The sequence below is a fragment of the Dunckerocampus dactyliophorus genome, chromosome 11 (assembly GCF_027744805.1).
Source record: "Dunckerocampus dactyliophorus isolate RoL2022-P2 chromosome 11, RoL_Ddac_1.1, whole genome shotgun sequence".
Classification (NCBI taxonomy): Eukaryota; Metazoa; Chordata; class Actinopteri; order Syngnathiformes; family Syngnathidae; genus Dunckerocampus; species Dunckerocampus dactyliophorus.
In genome coordinates, this window is record NC_072829.1 from 11,123,023 (window position 1) to 11,146,594 (window position 23,572).

The 23,572-nt window shown below is 39.0% G+C and overlaps 1 protein-coding gene across 2 annotated transcripts in view; it reads right to left on the bottom strand.

The window, feature by feature from the left end:
• Positions 1–23,572, bottom strand: part of zdhhc9 (zinc finger DHHC-type palmitoyltransferase 9) — a 42,202-nt gene that overhangs the window by 16,214 nt on the left and 2,416 nt on the right. For both annotated transcript variants that reach the window (XM_054791297.1, XM_054791298.1), the window contains exons 2-6: positions 7,009–7,169; positions 4,446–4,604; positions 2,284–2,421; positions 1,950–1,998; positions 907–1,009 (exon numbers count right to left, since the gene is read on the bottom strand). In XM_054791297.1, coding sequence (XP_054647272.1) covers positions 907–1,009; positions 1,950–1,998; positions 2,284–2,421; positions 4,446–4,604; positions 7,009–7,169 — 610 coding nt within the window. The remainder of the gene's footprint in view (positions 1–906; positions 1,010–1,949; positions 1,999–2,283; positions 2,422–4,445; positions 4,605–7,008; positions 7,170–23,572) is intronic.

Consider the following 23,572-nt stretch of genomic DNA (forward strand, 5'->3'; position numbering starts at 1 on the left):
TAGGTTCTAATAGTGATGAAAGCTGGCAACCCCTGGGCACTGAATTTATCCGTTTTCAAGTTAAAGGCTATACAGTATTTCTATTTAATGAAGATATTTATTTGTATTATTTTATTCAGCTGATTTTGTTATCTTGAGCTAAAAAATAATTGTTGAACAGTTAATTTCGCATGTATTCGTATTACTCCAAAACATGCATGAAATTACATTCAGGTTTGTGTCAAATATTACAAAATAGTACAAAAATCATTTCACACAAATAAAGGCAAAAAAAAAAGACAATCTGCCAAAGCATTTATTTGTTAATAATTCCCTATTTGCCAGGGGCCCTTGGAATTGTCTGGTGGTACCCCTGGCCAATAGCAGTCATCATAAATAATTTGAAAAATGTACGCTTAATCCATGTGATCAGTATCAGCCGATATCACTCATGTATGCTCAGTATCAGAACGGGCAGCATAAAACCCTGAGCGTCCCTAATAATAATAATAATAATAATAATAAAATACTATTTGAAATGTACTTTTCCTCCACAAGAGTGGTGTTGTGTAAACACACTGGTCTTTAAAAGGTTAAAAAAAAAACATTATATAATAAATATTTTATATTTATTGCAGGTTGAAGTAGTTTTAAAGTGGGAAAAAAATATTAATGTGATATTTTGACAGCATTTTTTGTTGTTGTTAGGGTTAAATGTGTGTGTGAATTTTAAGGACCGTATGAGGAACGGAGCTCTGAAAATGTGTAACTGCGCGTGTGCTTTGTTTGCGCCTTTTATTTACATTTCGAAGAACCACATACTGTGAATGTGTAGTCAAGGACAGTATGAACACACCCGACTCGTAGGAATCAGGAAGAACAATAGCACTATATACACAAAATATTCATTGAGTTTGTAGGACTTACATCCTCATTGGTGGTCTGGTTAAGCGAGATCAGGTACGTATGGAAGCCCGTCAGGCCCACCACTGACCACAGGGTGAAGAAACACACCAGCACCTCCAGCACAGTGAGATTTATAGTTAAGGAAACAGTAGCAGACACTAAAAACACTAGAAATACAAATAAAAATATCCTAAAAATAATAATAATAATAATAATAATAATAATGAAATGACTACTTTAAAATACAGAATATGTTAAATGTGTTTTGGATGGCAAAATAATTATCCAACAGCAAAACAAACATTCACTAGACGCTAGCAGTGTTGCCAACTTGGCAAATTAGCCGATGACATCATCTAGCAACTTCTAGGTCAGCCAATAGATGCTTTTCTTACTGAGGAGTGGGCAACAGTGGGCGCTAGTTCAATTAGCACCCAGAGCTAGCATCCACAAATAATGAAATAGTCGATTGGTTATAAACGTTTAAGAAAAAACAATGCACTACCTAAGATGTAGTTGTTGGCATGAACAATTTATTAGCCTTGTCATAATCAGTTATTTAATTGAAAATGCTAACATTTAATTAGTATGTTAGCAGTAGCATGTCTACTTTTGTAAAAAAAAAAAAAAAAAAAAAACAAATCTTTTCAACTAATATTTTAATTAAATTTTCTTAATTTTTTGTATTATTGTATTTGTATTGCTTTTATTTTTAGTACACATTTTCCAACTGGACATTGCTCAACTAAACATGTGTTGTACCAGTCAAAAGTTTGGAGACACTTTTACATTTTAATCAAGGAAAATGTGTCTCCAAACTTTTGACATATACTGTACAGCTTGTGACCAATTAGATTTTCTTTATCATTCTTTATATTTTTATTATTATTCTTTTTTTCAATTTGAAGAAATCCAACAAATTACTGAGCCACTGTTTAATTTGGTGAATCAATTTTCTTTTGTTTTAGTTTATTTTAATTCTGGGGAAACTAGGACAAACATCACTCAAATATAGTTGCTCACAGCAGGTTTTTCGGTCTGTATAGTAGGTCTAAAAAGGATATGTTCCAGGTGTTTCCTTCAGTGTATTCAAAAAGCCATCATCCACTGAGCCTGTGAATAGACCAAAACAAAGAGCTATTGAAATACACCAATATAAAGCTAAAAAACACGTGTCCTAAAGTCACCTACACAGGGTTAAAAAAAGATACAGAAGGATATTTATCACATGCACATCATGTCATGCCCCCGGACTATTGCCTGAATAAGTCCAATCTGTTGTGTAGCACGTGTGCAGGCGTTTGATGGTTAGTTAACTTGCCCTTCTGGTCTCGTCACATTCTTTTAACATCTGACTGACACGACTCCACTCCACTCCAGTCCAGTCGGGATACTCACGCATGACCACATGGACGATATCAAAGGTGAAGATGTAAATGGTGAGCAGTGAGAGGGACAGCGTGAACAAGTAGAAGTAGCGGTAGTTCCTCTTGCCCACGCAGTTGCCCACCCATGGACAGTGGTGGTCAAAACGATCTGAAGGGACAAAAAAGGTGAACCAAAATGGTGAAAATGTGTACAAATAAGCTCGGTAAATATGATGTTGACCTTTTCCTCCCCTCTTATTGTCATAGCCAGGAAAGGGTACAGCAAATGGACAACAAATATAAACATTTGAGTTACATGTTTCTCTGCAGCAGTAGTCTCCTGGGTGAGCTTTCAAAACAATAATATAAAAAGGCAAAAATGGTGGTCAGATTATTGTTGCAAGAAGAGAAGTAGCAGGGCTGCAGTTTGTTTGGGGATAAGCTTCAGGTTTCAGAGGATGGCAACATCCAAAATGAGCTTACATCACGGATGGAGTGGCCGTTTATTGCTCTGCCAAGAAGGCTTTTATGCAACACCGAAACTTGATGGAGGGCCAAGGAAGAGTCCATGCTGCACCCCTTCTATTATTATGCACACATTTGCATATAATGTCGAGGTGGCAATGGGCCAAAGTGATTTGGAAGGTACTTTTGTTTTCAAGAACACAAAGGAATCTCTGAAACCAAATGTCCCCGAGGTTGTATGATTCAAAATAAGCCAAATTATTCAGGAAAAAAATGACAAATGAGTTCAAACCACCACCATGCTGAACATTAAAAAAATCAGCGTGTCTGTTTTGCTTTTTCTTTGCCGTTTACACAGAATATTTAAAAACAACACGAGAAGAGAAGAAGAAAAATGTACAGTACAATGGAAATTAAGTGAAAGGTACCATATGCATTGTCACATTGTCAAAAACAAAAATTAAGATTTTTTTTTGTAGTTTTTACACTATTATTACAAGTGGCTATCTTCTTTTTACACTTGTGTGACAGTTCTTTACAAATTACATACCCTAAGAGCATCTGCAACATAACTTACTGTCAAGCGTTATGTACTTGTCACCAAAGCTGACAGAAACTGTTTTATTGTTTTTATGTGCTAATATTAACAGTGGTTAACTTATTTTTGCACTTGTATGACAACTGATGAAGTTAACATGTAACAGTTCAATTTATTTATCATAGCAACAGGTTGACTCCAGAACAAATCTTCAGTATTTCCATTAGTCCCTATAGAAAAAAAAAGTTCTGTACCAAAGTTAAACTTTTCAACTATTATACATTCTTATATTTAATATAAGGTTATGTCACTCCCTTATGGGTAACAAATAAATACATTAAAACATGAATGTTGACATTGGGGATAATGGGGATTAAAAAGCCACCATTGTTGACCAATGTTGGGAGTTAAAAATAACCTTCCTAACGCCATTATTGGTTTCTAGTAACAGGTAATTACTATTTTAAACATCACAATGTGTGACGCTCTTTTTTTTTTTTCCCCTGACCTTAAACACATCAACAGTAGTGCTCAGTTCCAACACCGTTTATCTCCAACTTGCACACCATCTCTGCATCTTCTCCACACCCACACAACACTTCCTCACTCGCCGCAAATCACACACAAAGTGTATTCAAGTACGTCGGAACTCCGAACATCAGCACAAAACATAAGCAGGTTGTTCCATTACACACTGATATGGTAAGCTCTCAACGGCACAGGCCAGACATTTGAAAGTTTTCAAACATTAAAAAAAAAAAAAAAATGCAATAATTACTTTTCCTAGTAACTAATCACCTGTATGAAGGAGTAATTCAGTTACTAATTCAATTACTGTTTTGGGAAAGTAACTAGTAACTATAAAGTCATTTACCCAACACTGTTGACTATTATGTGTATGGAAAACAAAGCTAAAGAAAGGCTGTCATGATTAAAAAAAAAAGAAAAAAAAAAAGCTCTAATTTGCATAATGTATACAGGTGTGGGTCAGTTAGTCATCATCTATCTACTGTAGCCTATTTATAAGCCAATGTTCTTCTAACAATGTTGCCACAATGAAAGTCAAAAAAATAAGATGAGCTCAGCACAGGCTATTTTTACGACACTTAAAACAATGACTTAGTACCCTGTCTATTTCGTCAAAACCCTAAAAATAGAGCCACACTTCAATGCCACTTCTGTCTGCTCACCAACACAGTTGTCGCAGATGCTGCAGTGGGACGCTCGAGGCGGCCGGAAGATCTTGCACGTGTAGCAGTACTTGAGTTTGACGATTTGGTTGTTGATCTGAACGTTGCGGATGCGAGGCGGCGGTCGCTGACCGCTGGGGACATTGCCGTTGGCGGCCTCTGCACAAAACAAAAACGCTAGTTAGTTGAAAAAAAAGCATACGGTACTTTTCTTTTTATACAACTCTTGTGTTGAAGATTATGCACTAGGTACAGGCTACCTAATGTTATGGCCATCTTGGTTTTCCATCTTTGTTACCTTTGTTATCCTCCACTCCTAAAGCAGTTAAAGTCATGCAATACTCACTACTGGGCAATTATATCTCGTTTATGTTACAAACTAGGAACATAACAGGGCATACACAAAATGACTCACAGGCAGTGATGCCACTCCCTCAGGCTGCAGAGCTCAAGTCTGCTAGCGCCGTTATTATATATTCCGAGAGGATGATATTCCTCATATTAGCCCTCCTCCCTGGGGGCCACTCGCTTACATGCTGCAGGGACAAAGCACCACACCACTGCAGACGCTTTATCTGCAGCAAGAAGCAGATTCTCCACAATGTTCAGGAAAATATGAAAAGCAATGTTTAAGTTTTAGTCATTCGTATATATTGCACGTACAGTAAAGTATTATGTTTGAAGGATGTTGCTATTTGGACAGGACAAAAATCAATCCATGGCATTGGAGTGTGCAGGGTAAAAAAAGGTGTGGTGAGCACAATATTTACATGGGATTTTTTACTTCAGTGGTTCTCTGCATTTTTCCTGAGTACCCCCGCTTTGGATTATTTCTGCAGCCAAGTACCCCCTAACCCGAGAACAACATTTATGGTTGAAAAAAAAACCCACAGCAATCTAGCATCGCTATTTCATTTAATACCGTTCAAAAAAACAAAACAATCTAGCATTCTTGTTTGAAACCTTTGAAAATAAAAATACATAAATAACTTTATTATGATTAGGAAAAAAAGTGCTGTATGCATTAAATAACTGTCAATTTAAAGTGCCCTCTTTTGAAGTTGTAGTAAAGACATGTTATTAAATGGAAATACAAATGAATTTATTAACTTTATTTCATATTGTTTTTCTGGATTTTCTTTTTTTTGTTTTTACATTCTGTTCTCACAGTTGCAATAAACGTACCATTAAAGATTACTGTTCTACTGTTCATATCTTTATGGAGGGGGTAATCTTACAAAATCAGCAAGGGATGAAATACTTATGTTCCCCGACCTGTATGCATATATTTTTTTAAATGTCCTCCTGGAGTACCTTGAGGCACCCCCATTTGAGAACCAGTGCTGTATTTCCCATGAAAGAATGCAGATCAGACTACTTGATAGCTGCTCTGATCACATGTGATAATGTCCCCTGTCAAAATGGCTTCGATGCAGGACCTTCTGCTCTAGCAGGCTCATCATGAGAATAATTAAACCGCAAGGACCTTTTTGTCATGATGAGCTGAATGAGTCATGGCACTGAGATGAGGGTAGCTGCCAGCTGCCACCCAACCACCCCTCCTCAAGGGGACTGAGTGCCTTCAGCATCTCGCTTTAACAGCCATCCTCTGTCACGAGTCTCCACCCGTGGCCCGCTTTGGCTAAAAAGGACGCTGTGAATCTTGGCCGCAGACAAAGACTGAGCAGTGCAAGCAAGCAGGCAGGCAGGCAGGGAGGAGGCAATAATGGCTGTTGCAGAAATACTGCACATGCAGTTTACAACTCCTTATAAAGAGCAAGCAAAGGAGATGGGAATGAGAAATTGAAGATTGCATGGCACAGAAAGATGGGGGATTTGGTTTGTTTGGAGAGCATTTGTTGTCATTATGGACCGAACAGTTTGACTTGGATAATGAAGCAATACGACGTAATGAGCCGCTTTGTGCATCCACAGTTAGCAATGTAAAGAGATAAATCTGATTAAGCCAGCCTCATCGTTTGCACATCCTATACACTCAAGTATTAATAAAAGCACTTCCGCCTACATGAAATGGGCAAAAGTATTGGGACATACAGAACATGAAGAAAATATGGCTTTCATTCTTCTGGGGAGACTTTATATAGGACTTTTCAGTGTTGCGGTGGGAACTTTCGTCTACATTTGAGAGTGATAGTAATGCAGACCTACCAACCCCGACAAATTTTACCTTGGCTATATAGCTTGTTAGCTTCCTGTGTCGCAAGTAGACAATGGTAATTAAAGAGAGACAGTCAGTGTTATTGGAGCGGTCAATGTGTTACATCAGGCAGTTTTATTCTAGAGATACTCGATATTGACTTTCTTACAGATATCCGATATGGTCTGGAACTTTATTTCTGATACATATATCAACCGATACTGATATATGCAGCAGCTTTTCCCTCAAACTGTCAGGTCACATCTCGAGGAATGAATGACCACATTATGCTTCTGTTACTGTGATGCCACTGAATGTGTTTCATAAATAAAAACTGTTTGTGGAAAATAAGACAAATTCAAATTAAATAAGCATTGCAAAATGGAAATAAGTGTATCAACTCACCTATTTCCATCTCGATGAAGGTGGCCTCCTCTGGGAGCGCGCGAGGAAGGACCCCAGGGTCACTGAAGCTGGTCCTCAGCAACATGGCCATGACAAACAGAAAGAGCACAACGGCAAAGACCGGGATGGCAGGAGACAGGTGGACAGCCAGGTATGGACATCTGGGGAAAAATGAAAAGAAGAGTCTTTCCAGAAAAGGCCTGACACAACAACATCATGACTACTGCTGTTCTGTGCATGAGGTCGTAAACCACAAGAGCATAAAGTCATGACTCGGAATAATCAACATCATGCCAACCTGCCCTCGCCTTCTGGAGGACTGGAGATATATTAGCATAAATCACCTTGGCGGGGTCATAAAGTGTACAGCACATCCCCACTAGTGCTGAAATCCACGTGTAATGGATGCACCCAGAAAAAGCCCTATTTTTGATACCCTAAACCAGGGGTGTCCAAACTAATTCCACATGCCACATACAGACAAATTAATTGACTTTGGAGTCAGCACCCTCTGCTACATTCATAGCTGCAGCACTCTTCACTCCCCCCTCCCCCCCCCCATTTAAAACAACAAAAACAAAATCCGCAAATATGCGGGGGAGTGAAGGCCGAAAAGCAAACGGGCGGCGATCTACTGTAATAACTGCAATTGAAAGTATTAAGACAAGAAAACAAACAGTGTCATCTACCCCCCATGTAGCTAAAAGCACAAAGAGAGTATTTATGCTTTCAAGCTATGGTGCCACACCCTGTACAAATTCACCTGTTTTTTGCCAACAAATAACTGAGGGCTTGTTTATGTGCACCCCAGTCACGACCTGTGGGGAGAAGAATATGAGAAGACTTAACGGCCGCACAAATGAATGTCTAGCAACTACCTCGACTCAAGAGTATTAAAAGGTGAAATAAAACCGCAATTTTATAGGCTGAAAAGCTAAACTACACTCTTTGGCAGGACAAAAAACAGAATTGTCACAGGGTCTGCTTGATTGCTGCCAAATGGGAGACCTACACACCATTCTTGTCTATGTTCTATACAGCTCATCCCATATAAGGACACAGCAAGGGGTGGAGCCTCTAACAACTGACTTAGAGTAACATGTAATTGATCGTGGCGGTGCGCCACTACATAATAAAAGCCGGCGCACCTTAAAAATTATTATTTTTTTTTTTTACTTGAAAACAATTTTAAGTAATATATGATATATATAGCTTATTATTTATACACACATTGACACAATTAGTTTGAAAACGATTTAAAATATAATATATTAAAATGTTTCATTGCGCTTTATTTTGATAAAACATGCACCGGAATTGCCAGTCTGCCTTGCCGGCACATGACCAGTGACCAGATACACAACACGTCTGATTTTCACTTCGTTTCTTATTATCGGGAGAATGAACAATAGCGGGTGAAATGTGTAGTCAATTGACAACTTGTCACATGCTAAGCCTATCTATGCCAGCGTGTGTGATCACTCACGTGTTCTATTCAAACATGACACCTGCATTTCATGAAAAATGAGCACACTGAGTGGAGATGTGCTTTGTGAATAAAGTGCAATTTAAATGTTGGCAGTGCTCTCAGCAACTTTGCCATTAAATTAACTGTTTTGCATTGTTCTCGGTTCATGGTCTGAACTTTTGGAAAAAGTTAAATAAGTTAATAAATAAATAAATAAATAAGTCCCCAAAAAATAGCTATTTGTCTTTTTTATTTATTTTTTTTTAATTGCAGACGCTATAATTTCCACATTAACAGAATTGCGGATGGAATAGCGGAACGGGCCAATAACAAACGAATCTAGTGTTAAACGTGGAATCTCACAGATATTGACATATTGTGAATGAAATGCTTGTTAGTAGAAGGAATGTTTGTGTGAATTTTTTCGCTGGCGGGGACAGGGTATTTGCAGCTTTAAAGACGTGTATATAAATAGCACCTTTGCGAGCTTTGAAGACTTATCAATTAAATTCAACCTCCCTAGATCCAGCCTATTTCGGTATTTCCAGATTCGCCACTTCCTTCAGTGTAGTGATCCAAATTTTCCATATGTACCGCCTTTTTGCTGCAAAACCACTTCTTTTAGCACAAACCAAACCTTGTCATCTCATTTTATTAAATATAATGCATCACAGCACAGTGGAGCCTTAATAACAAACCTCTATGGCCATTACTATCATCTCAAACATTGTGTGCATTTATGTACAATATCTGTGCGTCACGTGATAAAGGTTTTCTGTCTCAAGGTCACAGTGAGACATCTTTCTAAAAACCACAACCATGAAGACAAAATGATTCCATTTTCACACAGTGCCAGTCAAAATTGAGCATTATCTAACAAAGCTGACTGTCAGCATAACATAACCAAAAATCAAAGTCCACCAGTGATGTCGCTGTGTGCTGATTAACAAATACCTGAGCGCACGCACACACCCGCAAAACTGGTCTGATCAGTTTTCTAGCACTGCTGCTTTTTCCCACAATATAGAAAACAAGAGGTAAGAGCGTTCAAGGCCATTTGCTGGGATGCGTAATCCTCGTATTTGAGTCACATGCTATATCATCCATTCTCATCAGGCCTGCACTTCCTTTCCTTCCTTCCTTCCTTCCTTCCTGTTCAGCCCCCTGGTCACAGATTGAGGCAACACCTTAAACAAATCCCCTCTAGTTTGTATGTAAGGGGGTGATTTCATCTGCAAGGCTTATTGATCTTATTGCCATACTGTGACTGTTTGTATGGATCTCTTGTAAGAACTGCATTATGCATATGTATCAAAGTCCATGAGAGATTACAAGGCTTTAATAACAAATCATTACTTTTATTATTTACTTGTGAGAAGTCTTTTTTTTTTTTACATACAGTGGAATCTCTAAGGTCAAACAACACTTTTTCCCCCTAGGAAATAATACAAAAAAGGGGTCATTTTAATAACGATTCAATTCATATCACAATTTGTGGTTGCCGATACTATTCAAGGACAATATTGTATTGTATTGTACTTTATTTATCCCACAGCAGGGAAATTCACTTGTTACAGCAGAAAGCAAGATACGCAAGTAAAGAATACATAGTGACTACAACATGGTTCAAGTGATGTAGGTGTTGTAGAGCCTGACAGCGGTCGGTATGAAGGACCTGCGGAACCTCTCCTTCTTACACCGTTGGTGATATTGGTTTGTTGAGAACGATTCAATCCGAACCGATTCAGTAACTTTAAATAGTTTCAGCAACTTTTCAGCCAAAAATTCACCCAGTGTGACTGTGAAATAAATACCTGGATACTGGTCAGTGAAGGTGTAGTTTCCTAGATTCCTGTTGTTTTTTGAAAGGGAATCCGGTATAAATGATAAATAATGCTGACATACTTAAGAATAAATTATCAGCGAGTACAAAAAATTTGTTAAAAATGCAATACAAAATCAGGATGAAGAGACGGTGCCATGATTAATTATATACTTTAAATAGTGCAATCCAAACCTGCACTTTGAACCCAAAGTGAGGGACATTATGCAAATTCCTCAGCAAATGAATGTGGTACGTTATCTTCGATTAGGTGTTCCTCACCTGTACGGGACAGATTAACATATTATAACTCATGCTAATCTCATCACTCCACATTTGTTCTGCCAGCACTCTGTGTGCCTGTGTATGCGTGTGTGTCAGTGATACACGTTCACAACTGACATGTTTCATGTATGTGCATATGTATGTGCATGGAGTATGTCCTAAAATAGTGGGAGTGGGAGATGACAACAAATGAACTGTGTGCGGGAATACAGTGTTTTCCACAACATCTGCAAATTATACTCTCAAAACGATGTTATAATGGCCAGATCATGCAGTCTGTGGGCCAAATCAGAATCAGAATCAGCCTTTACTTGCCACTTATACAGAGGTACTTCGTACAAGTGGAATTGTGCAATCATCTAATCATATGACTATCAATACTATCAAAGGTAATTGCTAAGTCGTACGCTTCCATGCAGCGCATGAATGAGGCATCTTTTCCGCTTCGACTCTTGCCACATCCAATATGGCGGTGACGCTGACGTACGGTTCAGCGTAAAAGAAGAAGCGAAGCAACTGTGTTTCACAGGTCCACTACAACTCCCATGACCACCACATACCCGGAAGACGACAACGTCACAGACAGGCAGACTGAATCGAGTAACGTTTAACGTCTTAAAAGTGCTAAAAAAATACCACACACATCCATATAAAGCCTGCTGTTCTTAAATCCAATGCTTTATTTCATAGTATGTATCAACTGATTGATTGATTACCTTTTAAACGATATTAGATCAATATGTATATGTAAATGCCTGAATGGAAACTTGAGAACCCAGATCAGTGTAGTTAAATCATAGGAACATAAATCGATGAATCATTGTAGTGAATGAATCGTTACACCCCTAATACAACTAGTACGTTTCAGGGTCAAACCCTATATCTCCTATTTACTGTAAAGGCAATTTCACCTGTCATTCAAGTGTACAAGGAAGTAAAATTCTGATATATGAAAACAACAAAACACTTAACTTTAATGACAAAGGAGTAATGGGAAGGTGAGTTGTGTTGAAGATCTCAACTCTATCGCAAGCGACGACGCTGAACATGTGAAAGTCTTGTCAACGCTTGATAACCTGGTACGTTAAACACAGAACTGTACAAAATATCAGTAATTGCTAAGAGGTGGAGAAGGCGAAGGATTAAATAAGTTCTGCTTGTTCCTACTGTTTTTTGAACATTTTGAATTGTGCAACTGTAAATATGTGATGTACTTCAATGTGAAGCATGATCGAAATAAACTAAACTGTTACCATTACCATGCTAGCTGAACACTGCTCAGGTCTCACATCACAAAAAAGCCACAAAAAAAACATGAAAAAGCAAAACACAGGCCTACAATCTGGTGTTTAGATCAATACCTGTGTAACGAATGCCAGCCTGTGAGGCTGTGCAAGTGTACGTTGGTAAACCTCACTCCCTCTGCCTTAAGAGCTGCGCTGAACACGCAGTCGACAGTCCGGGCTTTTGGCCGTGTGGTCAGCGCTCTCGCCTCCCATTGCAAAGGCCCTGTGTTCGAGCTCCGGTGCGGGCGGTGCGAAACAGGGCATGTTACACATACACAGCTAATACAGTGGAACCTGTTTAAGTCAACATCCATAAGCAGTTGTAGACATAACCAAAAATAGCCATTGCTTGCACATAAAGATTTTTTTCAACCTATGTATTCATTGTTTCCCTCCATTTGTACTAAACATAATTTTTTTTTTTATCCGCATTTTTTTGCGGAAAGGAGGATGAAAGAACAAATGAGAAGTCTTCGTCTTCTATGCCGAAGCTTTGAAGGTAAGCGGCAGTTCCTTTCCTGCTGACCCTTCTTTGTTTGTTATTATTGATTTTAACAACAAATCCGCTTTTGCAAAAGCATGCAAGCGATAATGAGGAAGTAAACGATACTACAACACGTAGACATAAACGAAGCGATTTTTCATCAAAATTATTCGCTTGGGTCTCAAATTTTATGTCAACCATGTGTGCTGACACAGATTTAAGTGAGCACTTACTTAGTACTGAGAACACAGTGGACTGGGGGGACTTAGATGGGTAGTCAACATAAACGGGATTGACATAAATGGTTTCCACTTTATTTCTAACTGTTGATTTTAAAATGAAGTAACAATTGTCAAAATTGGCCTACCAGCAATTATTTTTCAACTGTTTTGAGCTTTGAAGTTTATTATGACAATGTAAACATTGCAATCAGGTGGTTATTGCATAGTCGATGAAATGAAAGCCATAAAAGACATAAATGACGTACTATCTCTACCTATGCTCCCACTCTGACACGTGTTTGTGTTTGTATGTGTGTGTGTGTGTGCGTGCGTGTGCGTGTGCGTGCGTGTCTTTGGGTGTGTCGACCAGACTTTGACCTACTGGATTCTTGTTCCAAACAAAACAAAACAAAACACAGAAGCCTCTAAAAGAAGGATACAAACTGAACCCAGATTAACCCACTGACTGCACTGTCATGTCACAGTGACTTATATACTTCATAGCTTGATGTTGAACTACCTTTTTAATACTTCACAGTTGCAAACTAACTTGCAGGCGTCATGAATAATGCAACAGGCTGTGCTGGCACTGCTACAGTGGAGGCCCTATGAAACAACACCGTCATATAAACATCTGTAGACTCTGACTGCCAGGTTTCTTTTATAGGGCACAGTCAGAAATAAAATACAAGTAAAAAAAAAAAAAAAAGAGCAAGCTCTACTGTCCCTTTGCAAATGCACCTTGCTAAATATCTTATGAGAGAGAAGCTTTGCAGGGGCCGAAACCTCAGACAACTTTGCTTTACTCCAACAATGAAGACAAACTTCGCCACCTTTATAGAATGTTTCTGGTACTGTGTGGATATTAAGACAATTTTAAGTTTGAAAATATGGATCATATTGCATATAACCTCATCATGTTCGTAGCTAGCATCGGACTACGGAAGTTACAACTACTGGCCGGACGAACAACCAGCTCGTTAGCGCTCAGTGGCGAACTAGCCTCCTCGGTCCCAGGAGATAGGCCACGGCTTGGGTGCGGACATTGGCTTGTGCGTTAGCTCCGATCGGCGAATTGGAGGGCCGGCTGCTGGCTAAATATACTCATCTCATTCAATAACAATGACACTGACACTGTTTCTGTTGCTGTCTTTCGTGCTTTCCCCTGGATTAGTGTTTCACAGTTGTGGTGGTGTACCTGACCAGGTGCCTCGTCCACCACTGTGGCTGCCAAGTTCTGTCACAGACACTGGGTCATTGGCTCTTTTTAATTTGCCGAATCTGTCACTATTACTATCTCATGGATTACTTCAAAATGATTTTAATCAGCTCTGTTTATGGTGCTCTTTTGTCTTAAAAACCTGTTTTACCCTCACTGAAGATACACCTCTTATGCTTGTGAGGCCAAATAATATCATTGTGGCATCATGTATTACTAGGAAAAAATCTTCTTATCTTATTTTGCTTTTACTCTTGCTCTCAGGCAATGTCCAGCCAAATCCAGGGCCAGGCCTGAATAACATTAGCACTCCCGATGAATTTAAGGCTCGATCCGGCCTTGGTCTATTACACTTAAATGTAAGAAGTCTGGTCCCTAAACTGGATCTTGTCAAAATTTGGGTCCGATCGACAAACACAGATATCCTTTTCTTGTCAGAGTCTTGGCTCACTAAATCAATAACGGACAAAGATATTGCAATTAGTGGGTATAATGTCTTTCGATGCGATCGCCCAAGGAAAGGTGGTGGTGTAGCTATTTATATTAAAAAATAAATATAACGTTACCCTGCTATCCTCCCTCTCTATAACTAAACAATTCGAAGTCCTTGCCCTGAGGTTGAATTTTGCACTTGGACAGACTCTCACTATCATAGGGTGCTATAGGCCGCCCTCTGCATCTCCTGACGCTCTATCCTCACTCGAATCATTTGTAGCTGGGTTAAACGTCAGTGAGCTGCTTTTGGTCGGAGATTTAAATCTCGACTGGTTAACCACATCATCAGACAACCTTAAATCGTTTTGTGACACTCTAAATCTGACTCAACTTGTAAATTCTCCAACCCGCCCAAACACTAAAAATCAATTTGAAATCATCTTTAATTGATCTGATTTTAACAAACACCCCCCATAAGTACACAAGTATAGGTGTATTTGCAAATGATCTCAGTGATCACTGTGCCATTGCAGCAACAAGAAATACTAAAATCCCCAAATCTAAGCCACACTTTCTCTTGAAACGAGATTATAAACATTTTTGTGTGCAAGCTTTTCGGCATGACTTGGCCGCATTTAAATGGAGCAGAATCTCCTTATTTAACGATGCTGAGCTGGCCTTGAATTATTTTTACGATGAGTTCAGTCGCATCATAAATAGGCATGCTCCCATCCGAAAATTCAGGGTGAAGGGACGAAAAAATCCCTGATTTTCATCTGATTTAGGAAACCTCCTTAAGGATAGGGACACTGCCTGGGCAAGGGCTCGAAAAACTAAATCAGAGGCAGATTGGTTCAGTTTTCGGCAACTTCGAAACAAATGTACTTTTTTAATCAAAAAAGCTAAATCTGATTTTTATTTGACTGAATCAACAAAATATCTAAAAGATCCCAAAAAATTTTGGCAGGTCATAAAATCAACTAACCATGAAAGGACTACTGACCTGCCAACTTTACTGATTTCTGATTCAGGACCCGTGTCTGATAAGAAAGCCATCTTAAATTGTTTTAATGATCATTTTATTTCTGCTGGCTCCTTGTTTGAGTCCTTACATCCCGAGCTGTCGAAAGCTGATCCAGCCTATGTGAACTCACCCCTGGTCCCAACATCAGTTAGTGGTGGTATGACCTGTCTTTTTGAGTGCACTGCTGTGAATGCCTCTGAGGTTCAGAGTGCTGTGAGGAGACTGGACACAAAAAAAGCTGCTGGACCTGATAATGTTGATCCTTTTTTCTTAAATTTGGCTGCTGATTTTATTGCCGAGCCTCTAGCGCATATTTTTAATCTGAGTTTTATCAGCAATAAAATACCCAAAGTTTGGAAGTCTGCATTCGTTCTTCCCCTGTTAAAAGGAGGCGATCCTTCTATTTTAAATAATTATAGACCAATTTCTAAATTATGTGTATTAGCGAAAGTATTTGAAAGGATCGTCAGTGATCAATTAACAGACTTCTTAGTGTCAAATAATATTTTATCATTGTTTCAATCTGGTTTTAGAAAACAGCACAGCACTGTTACCGCCGGTCTTAAAGTTTTAAATGATTTTATAGAGGCTCTGGACAGTAAGAATCATTGTGTAGCTCTTTTTATAGATTTATCCAAAGCCTTTAACACAGTAGACCACGGACTCTTGGTTGAAATCTTACACAGCAGTGGTATTTCAAAATTGGCCACCGAATGGTTTTCTGATTATTTAACCAACAGAACTCCGTGTGTGCAGGCGGCAGGATCCACCTCCACTACTCTGGATTTGTTGAAAGGGGTGCCCCAAGGATCAGTTCTGGGTCCCATTTTATTTTCATTATATATCAACAGTCTGTGTACTGATGTGTCAAACGCATTTTATCATTTTTATGCCGATGATGCCATTATTTATTGCTGTTCACCCTCACTAACTCAGGCTTTTGACTTTTTACAAGCTGCTTTTAATGTTGTTCAGTCTCGTCTGAGGACCCTGAAATTGGTTTTAAATACAGAAAAAAACAAGCTCATGGTCTTTTCAAATTCCAGTGTGTTACCAATAAACATGCCAACCGTTGTAACGCTTCAGGGTAACACCATCAAGCTGGTTTGTAATTATAAGTATTTGGGGTTCCTTCTTGACCATGAGCTTTCCTTTAAGGCACATATTACAAAATTAATTTCTAAACTCAGGGTGAAACTCGGATTCTTTTATAGAAATAGAACTTGTTTTTCGCTTGGAGCCAGGAAACTGCTTGTCTCAGCTACATTTCTCCCTCTGATTGACTACAGAGATGTGCTGTATATGGGGGCTCCTCTCAAGTGTCTCCAATCTTTAAACAGTGTCTGTCACTGGTGATGGTCGCCTTACACATCATTGTGACTTATATGTAAAATCAGGACTGCCCTCTTTAAGTGCGCATAGGTATACACACTGGCTGATCCTGATTTACAAGGCTCTGCTTGGCTTAGTCCCAACATACTTAAGTACTTACTCCAGAGATCTAAAAGTCAGTATGCCCTGCGATCGTGTGACATCCTCCATCTCTCTGTTCCCCGTGTGAGAACTGAACTGGGGAAGAAAGCGTTCTGTTTTGCAGCCCCCACAGCGTGGAATCTTTCACAGGCTGAACTAAAGCTCTCGGAACTCATTCCTTTTGGAGCCTTTCGGTCCTTGCTGTTGGACAAAGAGCGTGAGACCACAGAACAGTGCCTTTGTTTTAAATAGCTTTTTTATGGATTTTATTACTAATCACTTGCACTTTACAAAGTATGTGTGTTAATATACATTGTATGTAATCTTTTAGATTTGTATATTTTATCACTTGTGACGTGTGCTGCTGACCTCTTGGCCAGGTCACCCTTGTAAAAGAGATCCTGATCTCAATGGGTTTTTATCTGGTTAAATAAAGGTTAAATCAGACAAAATATGAATCTGTACATCTTATACTGTACCAAAAACAATAACGTGCAGTTGTGACTGGCACTGAGATTTAACAAATATTTCTTATTGTGCTTGTAGATGACAGTGATGTAGCTAAACTACATCATACCAAGCTTTGCGTCTAATATGTTGGTTATTTAGCTACATCAGGGGGACAATATAATAGAAACACTTCAGAAAACTACAAACATAATAAAAAAAAAACATTTTCAGTTAAAACTGCCGTTTACTATATTTGTGAAGGTTGAATTTTGAACGCAGGTGTGTCTAGTGAAGTGGCCCGTGAGCACACAAGAGTCATGGCTTTTTGAAAACATCCAAACATTGCAGAAATACCTTTGGTTAAAATGATAACACCAGTTTTATCAGACTTCCTGCAAAGTCTTTCAGGTGTAAAAGTAGTGCCAAAAAAATGAACAAATTGAGGCAACCGCCAGCTCTACTCAGCTATCTGGCTACTATCTGCTCAGATAGACGTCCTTCAAAACTCTTTGAAAACCTAATCCAGAGTATGAAAAGCAGAGCATACAATCTGTTCGCCCTCCCTAGTTTAAATCCGTCTTGCCAGTTATGCAACATTTAAATACCATAAAGAGCTATGAAACATGGGAGGCTCGGGTCATAGGTCTGTTTTTCTAGGATTAAATATAGGATTTGAGTTGTTGCATCATACAATATTCGCTGAGTGAAATGAAGAATATTGATGAACTGGGTGATTTAATTTGAGCTACGTGGATTTGTTTGGCATCCTTTAAGGGGAAAAAAAATCAATACAAAGTGACAAAAAAAATCAGACTGAAAAAATAAAAATGAAACCTCCATAGAAAGCCAGTGACAAAGCCAGTAGATATCTGTTACTTTAATGGAGCATGTACTCCGAAGGGGGCATAAATCAAAGATACTGCTAAATCAGCTGAGTCCAGCTGCTGTTTTCCAATTGGCTGACAGAGAGACAGGGTGGGGCTGGATGCTGAGGGAGGCTCTGGTGTCGGTTACAAGAGCCGCAGCCTCTCTGCAGACTCCCATCCTGCTGCTCCTTTTGCAACACACCCTCAGTGGACAGCTGGACTACACCGAGAGCTTCCGCCTGGCAGCATGCACACATATAAGGCAGGAAGGATGAGCGTCCTCACATATGCTCCTCCGGCTTTGTGGCTCAGTATCCTGGGGTGGACAGACATGACACGCTATCCTCATGCTCCCTCTTTCTTACGCCAAACTCCATATGTGACAATGAACATGCTACACACACGAATGCACCGCCAGATCAAGTGAACAATAAAGCGCTTTAAACCAAAAGTGCTGCATTTAAAGCCGCTGGAAAGTAGGAAATATCCAACTTGGTGATTACGATGAAGTAAAAAGTTGAAGGTAAACAATGAACAATGGCTAAATACCGTGAAAGGTAGTAACAGCTTTGTTTGTGTAAAACTGCACGTTTTCACAGTCTTGATTAGCTTTCTACATATTTTGCAGAGTAACTTTATGAGGTGACCTCTTTACATGCTAATTTTAATGCACAAAACGCTGCCACAGTCACAATGGTGACTAGAACCAATAAACTCTGAAATGTCAGGATATGTTGGCACAATAAAGATGAAAAAAATATTTAATTTAATGGAGATGAGCCGAGATTCAGTGGAGATGAGCAAAAACAACAACAACTGTAAGACTAGAAATAGTCCTAACAACAAACCTAATCTTTTCCAGCAACCTCAATTCATTTATTTTATTCAATTTTTTTTTTACATTTTACAAGCTAATTTTGAGGCAAAAAAATGCTGCATTAAATGATGAAATCAAGTATAACCAATAAATGAAACTTTAGGGTATGTTTATGAGACAATAAGCACTTAAATATGCCAAAAATGTTTTTTTTTCGTGTTTTTTTTATGTTTAATGGAGACGACAATGTTAGTAAATGATCCCCATTCACATAGACCTGCAAATACAACTTAGACCAATGGTCACCAACCTTTTTGAGACCATATATATACACACACACACACACACACACACACGCACACACTATATGCTTTGTGTTATGTTATGTTCAACATTTCAGCTTTTTCTCATTGTGTCTTTTGCAGAATTTTTCTAATTTTTCCTGTTTCTTTCTTTTTATTTAGTTTTTACAGTGATGCAATGACAAATAAGCCACGGGCCGCAGATGGCCCCTGACCCGCACTTTGGGCACCCCTACACCCCTACTTTTGTTGCGTCGGCTTCATGAGCAAACCACAACTATTTGGCTTGTTGGCTCAGGGGAGATGCAGATTGAGGAGAGACCTGCAGATGTCACTTTGTTAATAAAAATAAAAATACACACATACACATTGGAAGTTGGGTTACCCTAAATCAACTATATACAGTATGTGTTTTACCATTTTTTTATACACTACAGTTTAACATTTCGGCAAGAATTCCATCTGGGTCATTTTCAAAGACTTCCATTTCTATATTTCCCTATTGTAAGTTTCCAAAATGCTGTCATGCTAACAATTTTGGCCCCATTTCACAAGTACAAACTTCTTATTTCTATTCTTCTCAGTCTGCGGTTGTAAATTTCTCTTTGAGTCATCTGAAATGCAGCAAAAGTAACCCTTTAAAGAAAATGGATGAACAGGGTTTCAGACTAACAGTTTAAGCCCACGAGAAATCGATTCCGCTCAGCAAACAAGCTTGGACGCACCTTCTCGCTTTTCTTGTTTGTTACAAATAGCTCCATTTCACTTGTGTGGACTCGGCCTCCTGTTTCCACAATCTAACACCCAACTAAAAGACAGATGGCCCCCCCTTACGAGAAGGGGGCCCACAGCTGCTGACAAAAAAAATTCAGGATCAAAGCCGGCCTACGTCAGGAGGACACTGCCGGCTCTGTTCTACTGTGGCCCAGTGGAGCTCAGGGTTTGTCTTCACTTTGCACACAATATGGTGATTCTACATCTACGAACTCTGTCACTGAGAAGAGTAACTTGAACAATCACATTTACATTCTGTTCAATCCAGATCAACTCTCAGGGTGTTTTGACAAACATTTTGACATGCTGTGTACTGATGACTTTTTAAAATACAGCACCTTGGGTCTCAGTTTTAATGCAGGTCTCCAGACTGTAACTAAATGGTCACATTTTGAGACATTGCAGATTAATTTTTCATCTATTCGCACATGTGCAACCAGATAAAATTACGTGTTCTGTTTTGAGTTGACCAGGGACTTCCCTTATTACCATGAGAATGAAAAATAGCCTGTGAAATGTGTAGCCAATTGACGACAGCTTCTCATAGTCTAAGCCTATCAATGCCAGTGTGTGTGATCGGTCACGTTTGATTTGTATTTAAGTTTGGCTATTCTATCATCTCTGTTTACACATTTTGCCTGGCTCCACTGTCTTTCTGGCAGCAGCTAGCTAGCTATAGTTATCCACCCAGTCCCCAGTACACTGACAGTGACATTTTGTGTTTAAAACAAACAAGCAATACAGTTCGTTCTAAGCTTGTTTTTTTCCCACAGGGATACTACAATGGCTGTCACATTAGTGTGGTACATGCTAACTTACATTTTTATAGTGTCACTTAACAACCTTGCTCTCTTGCCACCTTTATAAGAATGATCTATTGTCCTCAAAACACTAGTTGTGTGTTTAGTTCAATATAAACACCTAGTGTGAGGCTTTAAAACAGCAACACTATCACGGGATCTTAACAGGTAGCTCCTGAGCTAAGAGTAGCTCACCGTCTGATCAGTTGAGTAGCTCACCAAGGAATATTTGCTTCAACTCTCTATTTATTATAACAGTTCAATTCGGACATGATGCCTGTATCTAAAGACAAATGAGCACAAAATAGCATAAAGGCAATGAACACACTGAGTGGAGTTGTGCCTTGTAAATAGAAATGTTGGCAGTCACATAAAACACAAATAGCTCACCTCTACTTTCTTTTTGTCAAAGTAGTTTTAATCGTGCTGGAAGTTGGATACAACCGCACCATCACAAACATGGACACTGAATTTATACGATTTTATATTAAGCAGGACAGACTTTTATAAGAAAGATATTTAAATTATTTTATTCTGTTAAATGTGTTATTTTAACTAAAAATATTTCTTATTGAATGATTAACTTCCCGTGTATTAGTATTAACATTTGTTTTACACAATTAAAGGCAAAAAAAACATACAGTCAGGTTGGTTGGCTGTGCCAACAAGGTGTCCCTTATTTATTTTTCCAGAAGTTGGCAACCTTATCAGTTAATTTGCCGATTTTATTTCATTATTATTGAATATTTTTTGTTGCTGACAAACTTGTGCTCCACACTTCACGCAACACGCAAATGAGCTATTGACAACTCCTAAAGAGGAAGAAAGGAGACAAACGCCAAAGAAGAATGAAAGAGGGCGGTACTGGAGTTAAAATGTATATGACGCCACGACAGAAACAGGGTGGATAGAGAAGACAGTTGTCATTTATTGTTTGAGTATTTCTCAGTGATACCGCGAGAATGAGAGGAAATGTGAATATTTACTTTGCCAGTCTGTTTCGGTGTGCGACCCTAAATTTTCTGCTTGCGCGCATAAAATTTTAAGTGGGCCACTCTGCTCCTAGTGAAAAAAAGTTAGTCTGGAGCCCTGTAATATCAAACCCCCCATCAGAGATAATTATTCTGGGATGTAATATGAACACAGCATGCCAATAACTCTCCAGCCATTAGTCTGTGCAGAGCCCTGCCCAGGCTAGAGAGGGCACCGTTGTCTGACTAGTGACTACTAATCTGCACACAACAGCTCATTCTGTCTATACTCCAAAAGGAGAAGGCAGGAGACCATTAAAGTGCAGATCAGAATGAGATGGGCAGTGCCCCGCCAGGAAACGCAACGAAAGTGACACAAATTCAAAATCCGAAATATGGCATAGCGTTCATGATATACTGTATGTTACGATCTGGTTTTCTACTTATCTATTTTTTCTAATCAATACACAATTTGGGAAACTACTGTTTCACGTCATTTTTACGGGGAAGGTGAAGTGTGTTGCTCTTGTGCTAACTAACAATGCTTTGTAGAAAACATTGTTGAGTCTCGCACGGAGTTTGAAGCGGGGTCCATCCACTCGCTCTGTGTTACATGAAATATACGCCGCCATTACGTCACGTCCTGGACAGCCCAACAACACCAAAAATGGTAAACTGTGAAAAAAGACTTCACAGAAAAAAACGTCACCATCACGATTTTAATAAATAAAGTGGACAATATCATTTTTCCATTGCTGTTTATGTGTATGAACAGAAAAGCTAAATTTGACACGCACATGTAAAAATTACCAAATTTGTTTTTTCAAAACATTTGACTTAAAACTCCTTTATTTACTCATACAATGTGCAAATGAAGTATTTATAAAAAAAAAGGTAAATAAATTAGAGTATATTTTTAATGTAAATGTTACAATTGAGATTTCAGCAAAGAGTGCCCTGCTCCCATGAAATACAGTCAAACCTGTCTTAGCGGCCACCTTTATAGAACGGCCACCTGCCTATAGCGGCCACTGAAAAATCCCCCGCAGCAAATTTACATGTTATAGACCCTGTGTGTAGCAGTCACCTGTCTAATGCGGCCAGCGGCCACCCATTTTGTCTCCCTTGGTCAATATCTGACCGCATATAGCGGCCAAATTACCGACTCAAGTAGAAGCTTCATGCACGAAAAAAGTTTCGTTTTTCAATCAATGAAGCCGTCGTGTGTAGACTTTAATTACTGAGTCCTAGCTCAGTCACAATCATTCACAAGATCCACACAAACTGTCAGTTGTTCCACATAAAAAAGCCGTCTTCTTTTGAGCTTGCTATTTCCTGGTCAAACATGTAACTTTAAGAGCATTTGCACCACAACATTACCGCAAAGTAGGCTGGGAACAGGACGTGCTCCCAGCGACGCTACAATAAAAAAAAAACATACGCAAGCATGCATGCGGTAGCGGGAGCAAAACTGAGTTTGGTTGTACTTAATTGAAGTATTTTAGAATGTACTCACGTTATTTTTGATCAATCCTCATCCACAAAGCCATCAAAGTCCTCATCTTCTGTATTCAACACAAAAAAAGCCGTCTTCTTTTCCGTTCGCTACTAGTCTGTTAACTTGTCAGTGTTATTCAGCTCCGAAGCAAAGAAGGTAACTTCTCCTGTTGCTTCTGCCACTTTTATTTCTTGAACGCGGCCACCTGACAGCAGTTCAGAACACACACACATCTCTCAGCATCGTCTCTCCTTCCTGCTTGCCCACAAGGCAAAGGTTAAACAAGCCCCACTACATAGCTATCCAGGCAATGCCTGTAACAAGTGACACCGTTTATTTCCTGGTGTGAAACAATGTCCACTGGTCAAT